Below are 18,402 nucleotides of genomic sequence, written 5' to 3' on the forward strand. Positions count from 1 at the left end.
TCTTGTGGAAGAAGAAGCAGCGGCAGAGTGATCGAGCACTGGCAAGACTCGCAGAGGATTGAGCGGAAAAGCCGATGAAAATGCTTTCACGATGACAGTCACAAGAAGTAGAAGGGAAATTTTGGCTGCAGCTTTGACTCGGATAATGCAGAATCAAAGGGAGTGCAAAGCTTGCACATAAATAAAGGAAAACCAACGATGGATTGTTCATTCAATTGATTTTAAACTTGAAGAAAACTCGAAGCAAGTGTGCCGTGGTTTGTTCATTCAATTGATTTTAGAGAGAGAAAACTTAACAAAGAGGAGAGAGAAGAGAGAGAAAGAAGAAGAACAATAAGAAATTAAAGAGAGATGGAGAAGATGGAGTATTTGATTTTTATTTTTTATTTTGGGGTTTGTTTGTGACAACTATATAATAAGAGGGGTTAATGTATAAAATAAATAAATATAATAAGCAAATTAACTCTTTTCCCTTTAATAACACAATGCACCTCATGATACCCGTTGACCAACTTTTAAACCACATAGTCTATGTTTGAAAATGACTCAAACCACAATGTTTATTTTTGTAATTTTTTTCTAATATCAAATTTAAACTAATTGATTTACTCTATTGAGAATCGAGTTGGTTAATAAAAGTTAACCTAGAGGAATTGAGTAATGAAAATTATACAATAATGCATTAAACAATTATGAAATGTTGCAAATTAAGAAAATGCATTAAACAATAATCATAATCAAACTGTCCAAAAATTTCAGGAACTTTCCTACTTAGTTATAGGATAGAAACTCAATAATGGCATGTTGAGAACATTTTGAAAAGCTTAACAATTCTTGAGAAACTTTCAACACAAAAGCGGTTCCACAATTTTTCAATACGACCTTCATCTTTTCCAAAACTCTTGCATTCCTTAGAAGAAATCGAAGGAAGTGTAGCAGAGCCTTACATGGGTCATCTTGGTACGAACCGCCAACCATCTCAATTGTCTTTAGATGCGACAATAAACAATCAAAAACAGTTGCATTTGAACTCCAATCATAGCTCTCCCCAGAATACTTATACTGATGTAGTCATAATCATACAAAGAGACATAAAAATTATACAAACAGTTGCATTTGAACTAAATATGATATTTGGAAATAAAAGGTTCCAAAAGGTACCTGATTATTGAGTGGCATATCAATAACTAATTTCTGAAGCACCGGTGAATTACGAAGTACATGCAATTCTTGAGCCCTCATTGAGAAAATCAACAGAATTCAGAATCAAGCATTTTATGTTTAACATGGGAGAAAATAGAACTTCCACGAGCTCTAAGGCTGATAAAAACTACAAGTATAATGTGGAAATAGAAATTCAGAACAAAAAAAAATGGAAATAACTCTCTAAGAAAACAAGGATGAAATGCTTTTTTAAGAAGTGTGTTACCTGGAAAAACCTTCTCCCAATTCTTAGTTCCTCAACATGCTGCAGAATGAGCAGAATGTCCCTGAACAAACTTTCACAATAACACAGTTCGACGTCGTAGTAACACTGACAGTCGTAACAGTAATAATCAATAGTAGCACTGAGTGAAGATGTCAAACTCATTAGTTTAGCAGTTCTAACATTCAAATTACCTAAAAGCTTCAGTTCCTCAAGAGTTGGACATGAAATCTCAATGTTAGGAGTGACATAAATGTCTCTTAAAACCAATCTTTTCAACGATTTGGAAGCAATAACCAGCTTATCAATATCAAGACAATCAATTAACTCAAATGATTCAAGTAACAAACTGACAGATAGAACATTCTCAATTGCTTGAGCAAACAAGTTCGGATCATATATAACAATTGCTTCGAGATACAATACCTCAAGATTTTGACATGAAATTTCAAGATGGGATATGCTATATCTGTCAAAGTCTTTATATCGGAAAACCAATCTTTTCATTGATTTAGATGCAATAACAAACTTATCAAACCCATCACAGTCGCATAATTCTAAGGAAAAGAGTAATGGACTGCCAGATAGCATATGTCCTATCACTTGATCAGGCAAGTTGCAATGTTCCATATTCAATTCAGTGAGACATTCCCAATTTACCTTTTCATTACTCATAAGTACTTTACAGCAAATGATGTTTAATTTAACCACTGAAACATTGTTGAGAAGAAATTTGGGTAACACGTATTCTCCATACCATGTATTCAAATATAACTCTTCCACATCTTTTCTTGTTGCAAAACGGATTTTCTCACTGAAATGAGGATCCTTCTCATTTCTACAAGGATAATCTAGGTGGAATATCTTGATCTTCGAACAGTCGTGTAGAATTAAGATATTATCAATAGATCTAGATATATTGGTGATGCCTTCATCACTAACATCGGAGTACGTACCAGAGTAATTGAAGATGAGAACAGGAACATAAGTCCATTGTTTCTGCCATCGTTTTGACATAACACTAGTTTGAATGGCTTGTTTGGTTGAAGGCAAAAACGAGAGGATATGGTGAATAATGGAATCCGGTAAATCACTGATTCTGTCTTCCATTTGCTCTTCATTTACTCAATCCAACGATGCATCTAAGCCTAGGCCAAAGCCAACTCTTGGAGTACCTTGAATATATAATCTGTGCGACTCGAGTCCCTTGAATATATCATTCGTGTCTCTTCGTTTTCTGTGTTTTTTATTGTTTTTTTGATAAACGCGTTTTCTGTGTTGTTGAACAATATTGAATGTATTAAAAATGTTTAAATGGAAATATATAGGTCTAATCTATTACGTTCTCTGAACTTGTCATAAAAGTAGATTTGTTCCCTGAACTTTGTAAATGTCTCACTAGCTCCCTAAACTTGCTTACTCTTAACATTTTGGGTCAGGAGTAATTTTACACCCAACGTATAAAATGGTGCAATTTTACCCCTAATATTAGTAGCCAAGAGCAAATTTATAAATTTGGTGAATTTTGTTCAGAAAGCTAATCAATTTTTATGGGCAAGTTTAGGAAGCTGGTGATACGAAATAAGCAAGTTTAGGAAGCTGATGAGATATTTGCAGAGTTCAGGGAGCCAATCTACTATTATGGACAAGTTCAGGGAGCTGGTAGTGTATTAAGCTAAATATATACAACTAGGTTAAATGACAGTTCAATATAAATACGTGCGTTTGGTATGACGTAATGCATTGTAATATAATCAAACTTGTAATGTAATGGAATGGAATGGTGATTCCATTACCATGTTTGGTTAAAAAAAATGATGAAATGTAATTAGCATTACATTACTTATGTTTGCTTAGTTAAATATGGAAAAAAATCTGATGTCCCCTAATTCCTGTCCCCTTCCCTGTCCTCCAACCAATTATTAACATCTGTCAAATGAATCCTAATCGATTTAACACTTTAAATCTGTTAAGTATATTTAACTTTGGTTAACCAACTCTCTTAACAACTCTAGTTAATCTAACCACGCCTCTCTTGCTCTCTCTTCCTTCCGATTAGACTTCTTCTCACTCTCTTTTTCTGTCTGTTCACATCGTACCTTCAACTTTTATTTCTCAAACATCAAGAGTCCCTCTTCTAACTGAAAAGACTAATCCTTTCTATGAATTTCAACTAGAGTGCAGTTAAAAGGCCATTTCGTTTTTATTGGAAAAAACAGAAACCAAAGTTGGAGAAGCATTGCTGAGAACTGTTGAGGTGATTCTAGCAAGGTCTCACCAGGTGGTGCTGGTTGGCTCAGGCGTAATTCAAGCAAGGAGATGACACATCTCGTTGGAGAAGCATTGCTGAGAACTGTTGAGAGAGGTTATAATTAGAATTGAAGGATCTGAAAATAGCTAGCCTCGGAGAAAAAACGTGGCGGCTTGAGTCGTTTTTTCCGAACTTGGAGATATATCATTATGATTTAGTCGAAGTCCCTAAACTCTGTGGCAAACTTACTTTCCCCATTTCAGTCAAGCAGGGATTCCACTAACATCACACTTTTGTTTTATGAAATTAAGTTGTTCATTAATGGAGTTAATGTTAAGAGTATGAAACTTTAAGTTTGATTTGTTATTATTTATTAACAGATACATAATGGGTTGATTTCAATTCATAGACATACCAATTCTTTTATAGTTGTTGGTGATACATAAAGATCTGTCTAATTTTTTTTTTTTTGTGTGTGATGAAAGGATTCTTATTTCTCTATCTGAAACTGGGGAGAGAAATCCTGAAAGTATGAGGATGGTAACAAAGAGAAAGCAGACAGTAGTTGGAAAGTAGGGAGAAACGTGTTCAGATTTAACCAGAGTTGTTAAAAGATCATGGTTAATCAAAGTTAAATATGGTTAACAGAGTTGAAAATGTGTTAAAGCCGATTAGGATTCATTTGACAGATGTTAATAATTGGTTGGAGGACAGGGAAGGGGACATGAATTAGGGGACAACAGATTTACTTCCGTTAAATATAATCGCAAAATTTTATTTACATAATTAAAATCAATAAAAAAAACATGAAAATCGTGAAATTAGTATATAATTTTCCGTGTTTTCATAGTATTTTCTTTTACATTTTTCTCGTTTTTCGTTTTCCATTTTCACCGTTTTTTTCTATTTTCTCATTTTCTTATTTTTCATTTTTTTTGCTTTTTTTCGTTTTTAGGTTTTCTAGTTTTTGCGTTTTTGAGAATAATGAGAAGTGAGATTTGACAAATGAGAGGTTAGATGAAACTTTAAAGATAGAAATTAGAATTACTTGTTGGATGTAATGAGAATTCAATCCATTTTTTTTAGGGAAAAGTACAAAAATAATCCTTGTGGTTACACCTGTGTTTTCGATTACAGCCTTGTGGTTTAAAAATTTACAAAATGGTACATTGAGGTTCATTCCGTTAGCAAACACATACCAAAATTGACTAACGGTGTTAAAAGTTAAAGGAAAAAGAGTTAATTTGGTCCTTATATTTATTTATTTTATAAATTAACCCCCTTTATTATCTAATTATCACAAACGAACCTCAAAATTAAAAATAAAAATCAAATACACCTTATTCTCCATCTCTTTCTAATTTTTTATTTTTTTCTTCTTTCTCTCTCTTCTCTCTTCTCTCACTACAAAATCAAATATTTCTAGGGCTTGTTAAAACCAACCGCGTCCAATTGGATCGGTATGTCTGTGTTAATTTATTATTCTCCGCGATAACGCAGCAGACAGCTTTGGCATTAATGCAAGAAATGTTAGATGTTGTCCCAATTAATGAGGGGACACATCATTTAATTCATTTTTGTTTTATATTATTAAAAAAAATGAAAACAAAGAAAGAAAGAAAGTTGTGAGTGCAGCCATAAAAGTCAAAGAAGTTGTGCTAGACCATCATCAATCATGGCACAATAATGCTATCATTTTTCAACTTAATTAGTTGAAAAATTATTCATCAATATGGCTATATAAAGCCATATATTGATGGTTCCATTAGACATACGGATGTTTAGAAGAGTTCTCAAAAATTGAGAGAGTGAGGCTAATTGTTTGAGTGATTTAATTTGTGAGAGTAGTTTGATTATTGTTGGGGAGAGACAAAATAGTAAGATAATTATTTTGGAGTATTTTCGGGAAACACCTGAGTGCTATGATAGGGGTATTTTACCCCTATCTTTTAGCGTGATTTACGGGTTGATTTTGGATAAAATAAATAAGTTTAATTACAAAAATAAAGTGTTTTTGATAAAATAAAGAAATAAAAATAAATCTCGTACTTTCAGTTTATTTTCCTCGTTTTTTATTAGTTTAGGAAATAAAAACGTCAAGCTAACTCGGCTCTCAAGATTTGTATTTCAGGTACGAGAAAGGAGCAAAAATCCACTCCATACGCGGGGCGTATAATCCCCTACGCGGGGTGTGAAACATGGTGTCGGTAATGATTGCCTTATTCGCAGAAGCCATGTGGAACTGACTCAGCATACGCGGGGCGTATGCCACTCTACGCGGGGCGTATGACACATATCGGCAATAATTGGCCTAATCCTGAAAGTCAGACTGCATTGTCTCCCAGAGTCAACTCTCCATACGCGGGGCGTATCACCATATACGCGGGGCGTAAAAGGCAGTTCTTCAACGTAAAAAGATCAGAGACTCTTTTACGCGGGGCGTACCTCAGCTATGCACGGCGTAAAAGCACCAATTCAAGCAATAAAACTTCAGAGACTCAAACACGTGGGGCGTACAATCCTTTACGCGGGGCGTGCTTGAGACAACAAGACAACGAATTGGTCCACATACAAGAGATTTCTGACGGAATGGGCATTTACGCGGGGCGTAGACCAATTTACGTGGGGCGTATCATGGGATTTCTGCACCAAATAATGTTGCTCCATACTTGTGCTTTGTGAAATTACAAACTTGCCCTTGCTTGATGTCTATAAATAAGAAGCTCTTGAACTTCATTTGACACCAATTAGATATTAGAGAGCTACACTATACTCTTTTCTTTCCTTGTAATTTAGATTCAGATTTTGTAGTTAAACTCTCCCCCTCGAGAGCTTGTTCGGTTGTTCCGGCGTTCCATCGAAGTTCCGTTCCACCATTCGTCACCAAGCTCGAGAGTTCCACCTCCACGACCTAGGAGACGGCTTTGAGTCCGGTTAGCTAGTTCCAAGGGCGGATTCTCCCTTTTTACTTGCTAATTAGCTTGTACTCTTCCTATGTACTAGGTTTGGTTGTATTTCATCTAATCACTTTCCATATTTATAATTTATGATTTATAACCTCTATTTCCCTTCATGTGTTAATGTTTATTGCTTGTTTTGATATTGATAATTGATTATTGTATAGGAGAATGCAATTACCGCCGCCATTCGGGCTATCTTTAGGGAGTTATATAGGTGTTGCCTTACCGGAAGTGACAAACCGGAAACCGTAAGAATTGACAAGCCACGGAACTTACGGGCCCTAGTTTCTAATTCCCCCGCATTAGACACGCCTTGACTAGGAATCACGTAGTCTAAGTGCTTCACGGGTCGGTTCTACTACACTTGGTCGTCTTTGCAAGAGTAAACTATTATCCGTATACATTTAGAGTCATTGTTTATCATAGCTATAACTTATCATATTCATCCCACTTCATAGAGTGTTAGCTACATGAATCTGTGTCGCCAATAGTGAGGAATAGTGTGTAGTTGTGTCTTACTTCACCCCAACGTAATTACCGCTTAAATAACATACGAAATCGAGTCGTCTAATACTTGTAATTATAAATCCCGTGGATTCGATACCCGGTCTTAACCGGATTATTACTTGATACGACGGGGTACACTTGCCCCTAAGTAGTCGTTGCGTCTAGTAGAATTAGAGAATTAGAAAGATCACATCCATATTAGTAGCACATTCATCGCAATACACATTTAAGTCATCATTAGAAAAGTTCTACACACCTAGATCCTACGCCTATCATGCTACTATTTTGGTCTTATCTCATTGTAACTCTAGAAAGTTTCTAGAGAATGCCCTCTTTGTACGCCTACTATTTTATAGTGGAAGAATTCACTCTCGAGCTTGATCGTGGACTAGCCTACAACGGTGAACCACGTTAAATTATCGGTGTCATTTTTATTAATTATTTTGCTCGTCAATATTTTTACGGAATAATTTTTCCGCGTTTATTCCCAACAACTGGTATCAGAGCCTAGTCAACATGGAGGCAAAATTGACAAGCAAAATGGTCAGTCTAAATGGCTCAAACTACCATATATGGAGAAGTAAAATGAAGGATCTCCTATATGTGACGAAGATGCATCTTCCGGTGTTCGGGACAGACAAGCCCGACGGCAAGTCGGATGGAGACTGGGGTTTCGAGCATGAGCAAGTCTGCGGATTTATCCGACAGTTTGTTGACGATAATGTGTATAATCACATTGCTGGCGAAACTCATGCACGGACGTTGTGGAATAAGCTCGAGGATTTGTACGCCTCAAAGACCGGCAACAACAAATTATTTTATTTGACCAAGTTGATTCAACTAAAATATCGAGACGGTACTTCTCTCGCAGATCACTTGAACGAGTTCCAAGGGATTGTGGATCAACTTTCTAGCATGGGGCTTAAAATTGAAAATGAGCTCACTGCTTTACTAACGCTGGCTTTCTTACCGGAGTCATGGGAGACTCTAAGAATTTCACTTTCAAACTCAGTACCAGATGGCAAAATTTCCATGGAGTTTGTCAAAAGTTGAATTTTAAATGAAGAGATGCGGCGCAGGATGCAAGGAGCCTCTACACCACAATCAGATGTTCTGGTTGTAAATTCCAGAGGAAGGAGCGAAGCTAGAGGATCCAAAGATAGAGGCAAGTGCAGGGGAAAATCCAACAAGTATGCCAATGTTGAGTGCCATCACTGCAAGAAAAAAGGCCACATCAGAAGATTCTGCAGGAAGCTCAAGCAAGAGAAAAGCAAAGGCAATGAAGAGAAGAGAGATGACAGTACCGACGACGAACGAGCAAACGTTGCTGCCGAGTTCAATATTGTCTACGATGCTGATATTATCAATCTTATAACCCATGAGACTAGTTGGGTGATTGATAGTGGTGCTACGATTCATGCCACGCCTCGAAGGGAATTTTTCTCATCGGTGTTGTAAGGATGGGAAATGACAACTTCTCTAAAGTTGTGGGAAAAGGTGACGTTCACCTAGAAGCTGAGAATGGCATGAAGTTAGTATTGAAAGATGTCAGGCATGTTCCAGATATGCGCCTGAATCTGATCTCCGTAGACAAGCTTGATGAAGAAGGCTTCTGTAATACCTTCCGCAATGGCCAATGGAACTCACCAAAGGTTCGATGGTGATTGCAAGAGGCAGAAAGTATTCAAGGCTGTATCTTATACAGACAAAGCTCTCTCAGGAAGCGATCAACCAGTGGAGAATGAAAACGCAATTGAATTGTGGCATAGACGCCTCGCACACATGCCTGAGAAAGGCATGAAAAAATTGGCCAAGAAAAATATGCTGACTGGATTGGATCATGTTAATTTAAATAAATGTGCTAACTGTCTGGCCGGAAAACAAAATAGAGTTGCTTTCAAGAGTTCCTCTCCTTCTAGAGTGGAAAATGTATTGGATCTGGTACACTCAGATCTATGTGGGCCATTTCCAAAGTCACTTGGTGGTGCTCATTATTTTGTGACTTTCATAGATGACCACTCTAGAAAAACATGGGTATACACTCTAAAATCAAAAGATCAAGTCTTATATGTTTTCAAGCATTTTGTAGCCCAGGTTGAGAGACAAACTGGCAAGAAGCTGAAGTGCATTCGGACAGACAATGATGGAGAGTACACTGGTCCATTTAATGTGTACTGCAAGGAGCATGGTATTCGACATCAACAAACTCCTCCAAAAACACCGCAGTTGAACGGGTTGGCTGAAAGAATGAACAGAACTTTAATGGAAAGAGTCAGATGCTTGCTTTCACATTCAAAGTTGCCAAAGGAGTTCTGGGGTGAAGCTCTAGTCACAGCAGCTTATATTCTGAATCTTTCACCATGTGTCCCGCTGGATTACGATGTTCCAGAAAAGGTGTGGTCTGGAAAAGACTGTTCCTACAAACATCTGCGAGTGTTCGGTTGTAAAGCTTTTGTCCACATTCCTAGGGATGAAAGATCCAAGCTTGATGTTAAAACCAAAGAGTGCATATTTATTGGTTATGGCCAAGATGAATTTGGCTATAAGTTCTTTGATCCAGTCCAGAAGAAGTTAATCAGAAGCCGTGATGCGGTCTTTATGGAAGACCAGACGATTGAAGACATTGAGAAGTCTGGAAAAGATGCTTCTGGACCCGAAACCAGCTCACCAAGCCTTCAGTTAGTGCCTCCAACTACGGTGCCAAGACAGGTTGGAGAAGAAATTCAAATTGATCAACCAGAGATAGTTGCTCAAGACGCTCCCATTCAGAATGAACCAGTTGATGCTGATGAAGAAGTTCACCATCAACCACCAGTTGCAGAACGTTCTCCAGTTCGAACAAGATCCGGTAGAGCTATTCAACGTTCTACCAGATATTCTCCGAATGATTATGTCCTAGTGACTGACGGGGGAGAACCAAAAAGCTTTGAAGAAGCCATAGATGATGAACACAAGGAAAAGTGGATCGAGGCCATGCAAGATGAGATGAAATCCTTGCATGAGAATAAAACTTTTGAGCTGGTGAAGTTGCCTGAAGGCAAGAAGGCTTTGAAGAACAGATGGGTGTTCAGACTCAAGAATGAAGAAGCTAGCTCACAGCCAAGATTCAAAGCCAGATTGGTTGTGAAGGGATACAGTCAAAGAAAAGGCATCGACTTTGATGAGATTTTCTCACCGGTGGTGAAGATGACATCCATTCGTACTGTGCTGGGGTTAGCAGCAAGTCAGAACCTGGAGGTTGAGCAAATGGATGTGAAGACTGCCTTCCTACATGGCGATTTGGAAGAAGAAATATACATGGAGCAGCCAGAGGGTTTTAAGAAGAAAGGAAAAGAGGATTATGTTTGCAAGCTAAAGAAGAGTCTCTACGGCTTAAAGCAGGCACCAAGGCAGTGGTACAAGAAGTTTGAGTCAGTTATGGGGGAGCAAGGGTACAAGAAGACTACTTCAGATCACTGCGTCTTCGTTCAAAAATTCTCTGATGATGATTTCATTATTTTATTGCTCTATGTGGATGATATGTTGATTGTTGGCAGGAACATCTCCAGAATTAACAATCTGAAGAAACAGTTGAGCAAGTCTTTTGCCATGAAAGACTTAGGGCCAGCAAAAGAAATTCTTGGCATGAGAATCATTCGAGATAGAAGCGCCAAGAAGATATGGTTGTCGCAGGAGAAGTACATTGAGAAAGTACTTCAAAGGTTTAATATGGATAAAGCTAAAATGGTTAGTTGTCCTCTTGCTAATCATTTTAAACTCAGTTCCAAGCAGAGCCCTTCTACTGAGAAAGAGAAGGAAGAAATGAGCAGAGTTCCATATGCTTCAGCAGTCGGAAGTCTAATGTATGCCATGATATGCACACGACCGGATATTGCACATGCAGTTGGTGTCGTGAGTAGATTCCTTTCAAATCCAGGAAAGGAACATTGGGAAGCTGTTAAATGGATATTCAGGTATCTTCGCGGTACTTCAAAAATCTGTTTATGTTTTGGAGATACCGAACTAGTGCTAGTTGGCTACACAGATGCGGATATGGCTGGTGATACAGACACAAGGAAGTCTACATCAGGGTACCTGATTACATTTGCAGGGGGAGCTGTGTCATGGCAGTCAAGACTACAAAAGTGTGTCGCACTTTCCACGACTGAAGCAGAATTTATTACAGCAACGGAAGCGTGTAAAGAGCTATTATGGATGAAGAAGTTCTTTAACGAACTTGGCTTCCGTCAGAAAAATATCAGTTATTTTGTGACAGTCAGAGTGCTATTCACCTTGGAAAGAATTCCTCTTTCCATTCCAGATCAAAGCATATTGATGTGAGATATCATTGGATCAGGGATGTGTTGGAGATGAAACTACTACAGTTAGAGAAGATCCATACCGATGAAAATGGATCAGACATGTTAACGAAAGTCTTACCAAGGGAGAAATTCGAATACTGTCGAATGGCTGCAGGGATAACAAAAGCCCCCATATAATTGGGAGGGGGAGAATTGTTAGATGTTGTCCCAATTAACGAGGGGACACATCATTTAATTCATTTTTGTTTTATATTATTAAAAAAAATGAAAACAAAGAAAGAAAGTTGTGAGTGCACCCATAAAAGTCAAAGAAGTTGTGTTATGCCATCATCAATCATGGCACAATAATACTATCATTTTTCAACTTAATTAGTTGAAAAATTATTCATCAATATGGCTATATAAAGCCATATATTGATGGTTCCATTAAACATACGGATGTTTGGAAGAGTTCTCAAAAATTGAGAGAGTGAGGCTAATTGTTTGAGTGATTTAATTTGTGAGGGTAGTTTGATTATTGTTGGGGAGAGACAAAATAGTAAGATAATTATTTTGGGGTATTTTCGGGAAACACCTGAGTGCTACTATTTTGGTCTTATCTCATTGTAACTCTAGAAAGTTTCTAGAGAACGCCCTCTTTGTACGCCTACTATTTTATAGTGGAAGAATTCACTCTCGAGCTTGATCGTGGACTAGCCTACAACGGTGAACCACGTTAAATTATCGGTGTCATTTTTATTAATTATTTTGCTCGTCAATATTTTTACGGAATAATTTTTCCGCGTTTATTCCCAACAAGAAACCAAGGTGTAAAACCTTCAATTCGATTGTTGCTTAAATCCATGGCTATTAGCTCATTCTGAATAACAGTGGCCGGAGAAGAAAAATAAGCCGGCAACGGCGATTGTACGGGATTGAAGGAATTGAAAGAGAGAGTGAGTTGTTGAAGAGACGGGTGAGTGAAGAGAAGGGAAGGAATTAACCCACTGAGTTTGTTGTGACTGAGATCAACAACTTGTAAATTAATCAAGTTTTGAAATTTTCATGGATTGTCCCTGTTAATGAGTTGTTTCTCATTGAAATTTGAACCAGAGATGAAGGTAAAGAAAATGGAACAGAACCATAAAAGGCATTGTTACTAGCATCTAAAAAGAATAGATTTTGAAAAGAACCCTGCTCGGGAAACTGGCCAAATAGCTTATTAGATTGAATTTCAAGCCTTTTTAAGCTAATTAAAGAATCAAAACTCGGAGGGATCAATTTGAGTTAAAAAAAGACGAGCCTTGTCAATTTGAATTTCAACCCATGCAAGACGAGACGAGTCAACCGAGTTAAGTTAAAAAAAAGAAGAGGAATCAATTTGACCATAGAAATTGTTATTAGACAAGTCAAGGATTTGCAGATAAGGAAGATTGAAAGGGGTAATAGAAGAAAAGGAAGCAGAGTAACCAGCCTGGTCAAGAGTAAGTTCAGTGACTCGGGTGAAGCCAGAAACAAGAGCATCACACCTGAAACCACAGGTGAATTTGTCGGTGAATAAGTTATCACATGGATCGACGGACAAATCCCATGAACTCAAGCAAGAACCTCGATTCACAGAGCTGTATGCTTTTGATTTTGGTTTTGTATTTCTAGAGAGAGAAATTAAAAAGAGGAGAGAGAAGAGAGAAGAGAGAAGGAAGAAAAAAATTAAAAAATGAGAAGAAGGTGTATTTAATTTTTATTTTTAATTTTAGGGTTTGTTTGTTATAATTAGATAATAAAGGGGATTAATTTATAAAATAAATAAATATAAGGACCAAATTAACTCTTTTTCCTTTGACTTTTAACACAGTTAGTCAATTTGGTATGTGTTTGCTAACGGAATGAACCTCAAGGTACCATTTTGCAAACTTTTAAACCACATAGGTGTTGTTCGAAAAACGGTGTAACCACAAGGTTTATTTTTGTATTTTTTCCCTTTTTTTTATGTAATGAGGATTACAATAGTTGTTAAACAAAATTTATGGATTTCTCATTCCATTACAACAAAATTTTAAAGTGCAACCAAACATAGTAATGACCCTTCAATGTAATGGACATTCCATTAAAAAGCCCATTACATCTTACCAAACAAGCCCATACTGTTTTTTTCAAAAGAAAATATAAATACATTCTCTTAATTTTTTATAAGCTAAATACATCACACCTATTAGGAAAAAAAACACTATTGTCCCCTTTCCATTTTGAAGATTTCTTATTAACCTCTTAAACTTAATTAAAGTGACATATGACACATTAATATTGTTAAAGTGACTTATTGTCTCTACAAACTTTGTCTAAAATGACTTATTGACCACTGAAACTTGATTAAAGTGATAAATGATTCAACTTGTACATGATCTCTTACACTACTATTTAAGAGTAGAGGGTTAATTATACTATATTAAGCAAGTTTAGAGGGACTAATGAGACATCTTTAAAGTTCAGAAGCGTAATCCGTTTTTTGGACCAAATCTAGAGGCCTAAGATGTATTCACTGTTTTTTTAGTTATGCTAAATAGATTTTGATAACTAGTGGTGAGTTTCCGATCAGCTTCCTTCCCTGTGGGGGCGTCGTTGGGTTCGACGGGGGGAAGCTCCGATGCCAAAGTCAGTATGGAAATGGAGAATAAACTATATTGACAAGGTAGGGTTTCAGAGAGAGAATGTGTGTGTACCTCGATAGCCTGGGATGCAAGCTATTTATAGTCATGTGACTGTAACTTCCAGTAACCAGAAAGTCTCCATTAATGCCTCATTAATGGCGGTTACGGATCTCCTTTAAGTGTGGCCGTTAGCTCATTAACGGTCCATTAATTGCCTTTATTGGGAATCGGCTCAACCGTTCGGCGGGCGGATCGAAGCATAATGGCGGGTCTCACGTAGGTTTGACTACGGATCTCGTGCGGCGGAGTCTATATGATACGCCATTCAGATGACTTGCTTGATATGCCATTGCTTCTCAGATCACCCCAATACGCGGCCGTTTTGGTAAATATCCTCTTCGATCCCGTGGATAATATCCCGATGTTATCAGAAGCCCCCCCCCCCCCCCCCAAAGTCCCGTTAAAGTCCTTTAGGGCTTTTGCGCTTCTTTGCACGTCGTCGTGATGAATCACATTTATGGTCACTCTGTTCCAGGCCACTCATCGAGCGACGGTGTCATAGGCGCGCTGCTCGAGGTAAGAGGGGATACCTTCTTCAACCTCTTTCTTCTCTTTCCGATTCATTTGCTATTCCCTTCTCCTTTCGTTCGAGTTTCTTCAAAACCTCCGATTTTTCCATGTAAGTGAAATTTCTCGTCGTGCTTCTGGGTTTTTATGAGTTCTGAATCTACCTTTGAACTTTTTAGTTTAACGCCCTCTGAGCCCTCTTTTAGCTGGTCTTCCTCCGAGGAGTCCAATTCGTCTGAGAGTACTTCTAGTTGTGATTTGTTGGAATTGAGTAACACAGTGAGGGAGAGTAGGAGTCGTTGTTCCCGTTTAGTTAGGACTCGAAATTTTCCCGCCGCCATGTCTCATATTGCTCTGGTGATAGATTGTAGGAGGTTTTCCGGAATGGAGGCTTCTTCCTCGACTCCGATTAGAAAAAAGGCGCCTCGGGCAGAATCTACTCCGTCTCGTATGAGCGCCGCGGATCTAACAGATTTGGCGAATCGTTATCCGTGGATCAAGGATTACGAGACTGAGTTGGCGGCTGCACATCAGCGACCCGCATGTCCGCCCGTAGGATACCTATCTGTATACAGCTGTCATGTGGAGAGAGGATTCCGTCTTCCTCTTCCTAAGATGATGGCGGATATCTTGGAATATTTTGGGATAATTGTCTGCCAGCTACATCCAAATGGCTGGTTGGATATGGCTTTAGATTGTTATTTAGCCTCTAACCTGGGAGTAGTCTGTAATCCTCGGGTCTTCCGGTCTCTTCACAAACCCACGAAGCGTAAATCCGAGTCTTTTTATACTTTCGCCAAATTCAAAATGTATTCGCCCTTCTGTGGGAAGATGTCGAACGTCCATCTTTGGGACGAAAAAATTTTCTTCGTTAAGGTAAAAAAGGACGAACCCCTGGGGTTCCCGTCGGTTTGGAATGCCAAACCTCTGCATATGGCTGGAGATTTGCGTATACTGACAGACAGTGATGAGAAGGTGGCTGATCTCATGAAAAGCATCAAGTCAGAGGCTTGGACGTACGCTGATGCTTTGGATTTCATGATGAATAACATTCCTCTGATCCGCCGCGAAGAGGACAAAATTACTTACGTGAAGTTTACTCAACTAGATGAAGGTAACTTTGTTTCTTCCTTGAACTTTGATTATTTCGTTGTTCCCTTGTCAGGGGTTTGTCTGAGGCAAGTCGCGCCCTTGTAGAGATGCGTAGAAAACAGAAGGAGCTAGAGGCCCAAAAAGATACGCAAGTGGCGGATCCTCGTAAGAGTTCAGGGAAACGTCCTGCTGATGGTGCTGCGGATCCCCCTCCTAAGAAAAAGAAGTATGTCGCTGCTGGCAGAGAAAAGTTATTGGGGGATGCCATAAGAGCCGAGAAACCTAGGCTGGAGCTTGAACATGTATATTTACTTTATCGTTTTCCTTTCTTTTTATCACGGATCTTAACTTGGGCCTTCTAATATTTACATAGGTGGTGAAGCCCGACTTAGGAGGGTATTGGCTCGCCAAGTATGGTGATAAGGGGTCTTTGAGGAATGAGTCTGTTATAAACGACCTTGACGAGGCCCTTGGTCAACTTGGCGAAGTACAGGAGAACCAGAACAAGTTCTCCGGATCAGCCCATGCCAAAATGGGAAAGAGTGATCTTCTTTTGGTGAGCTTTCTCTATCTCACATTTTGGATGAAAGAGTGATCTCTAGAAGGGGACTTGTGTCTTACGTCATCTTTTGTTTTAACAGGCATATACGCATATGCGTGCTATGGAGGCGGATCTACTCCAAGGGGTGGCGGATAAGGCGACTATAAAAAGGCTGGAGAAAGAGGTTGTCGTCGCCAACACAAACGCTGCTTCCGCCATTGCCCTCAACGAGAGTAAAGATGAAGAGATCCGCAGCCTAAAGGAGAAGATGGGGGAGATGGAGGAGGATGCTAAGAATCTCAAGGCTGCTTTGTTGGATGCGGAGATCCTAGCGGGGGAACGTGCTTAATACTATGGCGAACGGATCATGGCATACGTTAAGCTTTCCTATCCCAAAATTGATTTTGTGGACCTGGAGTACGTGGTCCCCGATGTTGAGGATTGCTTTAAGTATCGCAAGATCCCGAACGTTAAGGATTTCATCTGCGATCAAATCCGAAAGAAGCTGAGCGGATCAGCTGAGGAGACCAAGCCGATTGTTGATCTGGAATCAGATGGACTCGGCGAAACATCCCAGGGGGCGGGTGACAAGAATGATCTCATAATCGATTGTACGATTCCTCAGGAGGGAACTACTGTTGCAGAGAATGTGGTTCCTCCCATGGGCGCATCTTCGGAGAAGAATGTTGAGGAGGATACCCCTGTGAATGTTTAGTTTTGTAAATGTAACTAAGTACAATTTGTTTAATCCTTTTTGCAACCTTTGGCTTTACTTTACGCTTTATATCTTTCAGCAAGTAAATTTCTAGGTTTTAGGACTTATTTTGCTAGTTGAAGGCAGGTGGCCAGCCGTACCCTGAGAGTTGAGCCTTGTTTGAAGGCTTTGAAGCTTTTATTCCTTTCGAGGAAGTTAAGCTGCCTTAGGCGATCGATTTGCTTCCTATCTTTGATGTGAATCGATCCGCCACTAGGACTTGAAACTCTTCTTTGGAAAGAGTATTTGCATTGAGAGTTTTTGTGTTGTCTATTTGCCTACACAAATAGCTCTATATGCCTGACACAAATAGCTCTAAATGGCCAACGCAAATGGTCTTTTTTCTAGGGATAAGTACAAAAAAAATGCCAGTGGTATACACTTGACTAACGGTGTATGTGTTAAATTGACTAACGGTGTTAAATGCAAAGAGAAAAGAGTTAATTTGATCCTTATATTTATTTATTTTATAAATTAACCCCCCTAATTATCTAATTATCACAAATAAACCCCAAAATAAAAAATAAAAATAAAAAATACCATCTTTTCCATCCCTTTTTAATTTTTGATTTTCATTCTTCTTTCTCTCTCTTCTCTCTCTCCTCTCTTCTTCTTCTTCTTCTTCCTCACACACCAAACCTTTAACTCTCCACTGCAGCCCCACTTTCCTTTCTTTTCTCTTCAACCAAACACACAATTTCTCAATTATCAATTTCAATTTACACAAACATGGCTTCATCTTTTCTCCCTTCTGCTTTCTTGCAATCTCAATTCCATTTACCCCAAATTTCTCAATTATCAGGCGAGGAGCCATTAATTCACACACACAGTTAGCCCAAGAGATAAGATCAGTACTAAAATCAAACGGTGGAGAGGTGACGATGGGTGCTCTTGAACAGATGTCACTGATGAAATCAGCGGTGTACGAAGCTTTCCAATCGACCCACCTGTGCCGATGCAATATGGAAGAGAAAAACTTGATAATCCCATTTAATGCCACTATAGATCTCTCATTCAACAATCTCACCAGAGAAATTCCAGATTCAACCATTTTTTTGAACCAGAAATCGAATTCTTTCACCGGAAATCCTGATCTCTGCTGCGGAGCATCAAGAAACCCATGACCAATTCCATCTTCCCCTACTTCTCCTCCTGCAATTGCTGCAATTCTGAGAACCATAGCTTCCGTCCCATCGGAAACCGCTCATTCCAGCGGAGACTCAGGGCTTAAACCAGGAACAATCGTCGGAATCACTGTCGACGTTGCAATTCTATGAACAATTTTCTTCTGCATTTACCAGTTAAAGAGAAGAAAAAATTCGAAAACACAGTTAAGAAAGAAGCAAATAGAAATAGAATGATGAAGCTGTGCGACA

General features: G+C 38.7%; 1 protein-coding gene and 1 pseudogene across 1 annotated transcript; both read right to left on the bottom strand.

The window, feature by feature from the left end:
- Positions 1-708: 708 nt before the first annotated feature.
- Positions 709-2,693, bottom strand: LOC136206708 (F-box/LRR-repeat protein 25-like). The gene is made up of 3 exons (XM_065997852.1): positions 1,430-2,693; positions 1,162-1,330; positions 709-1,062 (listed from the first exon to the last, which is right to left on the bottom strand). The coding sequence occupies exons 1-2, from the start codon at positions 2,534-2,536 to the stop codon at positions 1,211-1,213; spliced, it is 1,227 nt and encodes a 408-aa protein (XP_065853924.1). The 5' UTR covers positions 2,537-2,693; the 3' UTR covers positions 709-1,062; positions 1,162-1,210.
- Positions 2,694-11,866: 9,173 nt separating this feature from the next.
- Positions 11,867-14,980, bottom strand: LOC136207299 (receptor-like protein 53; annotated as a pseudogene).
- Positions 14,981-18,402: the final 3,422 nt, after the last annotated feature.

This window comes from Euphorbia lathyris, chromosome 9 (genome assembly GCF_963576675.1).
Source record: "Euphorbia lathyris chromosome 9, ddEupLath1.1, whole genome shotgun sequence".
Taxonomy (NCBI): Eukaryota; Viridiplantae; Streptophyta; class Magnoliopsida; order Malpighiales; family Euphorbiaceae; genus Euphorbia; species Euphorbia lathyris.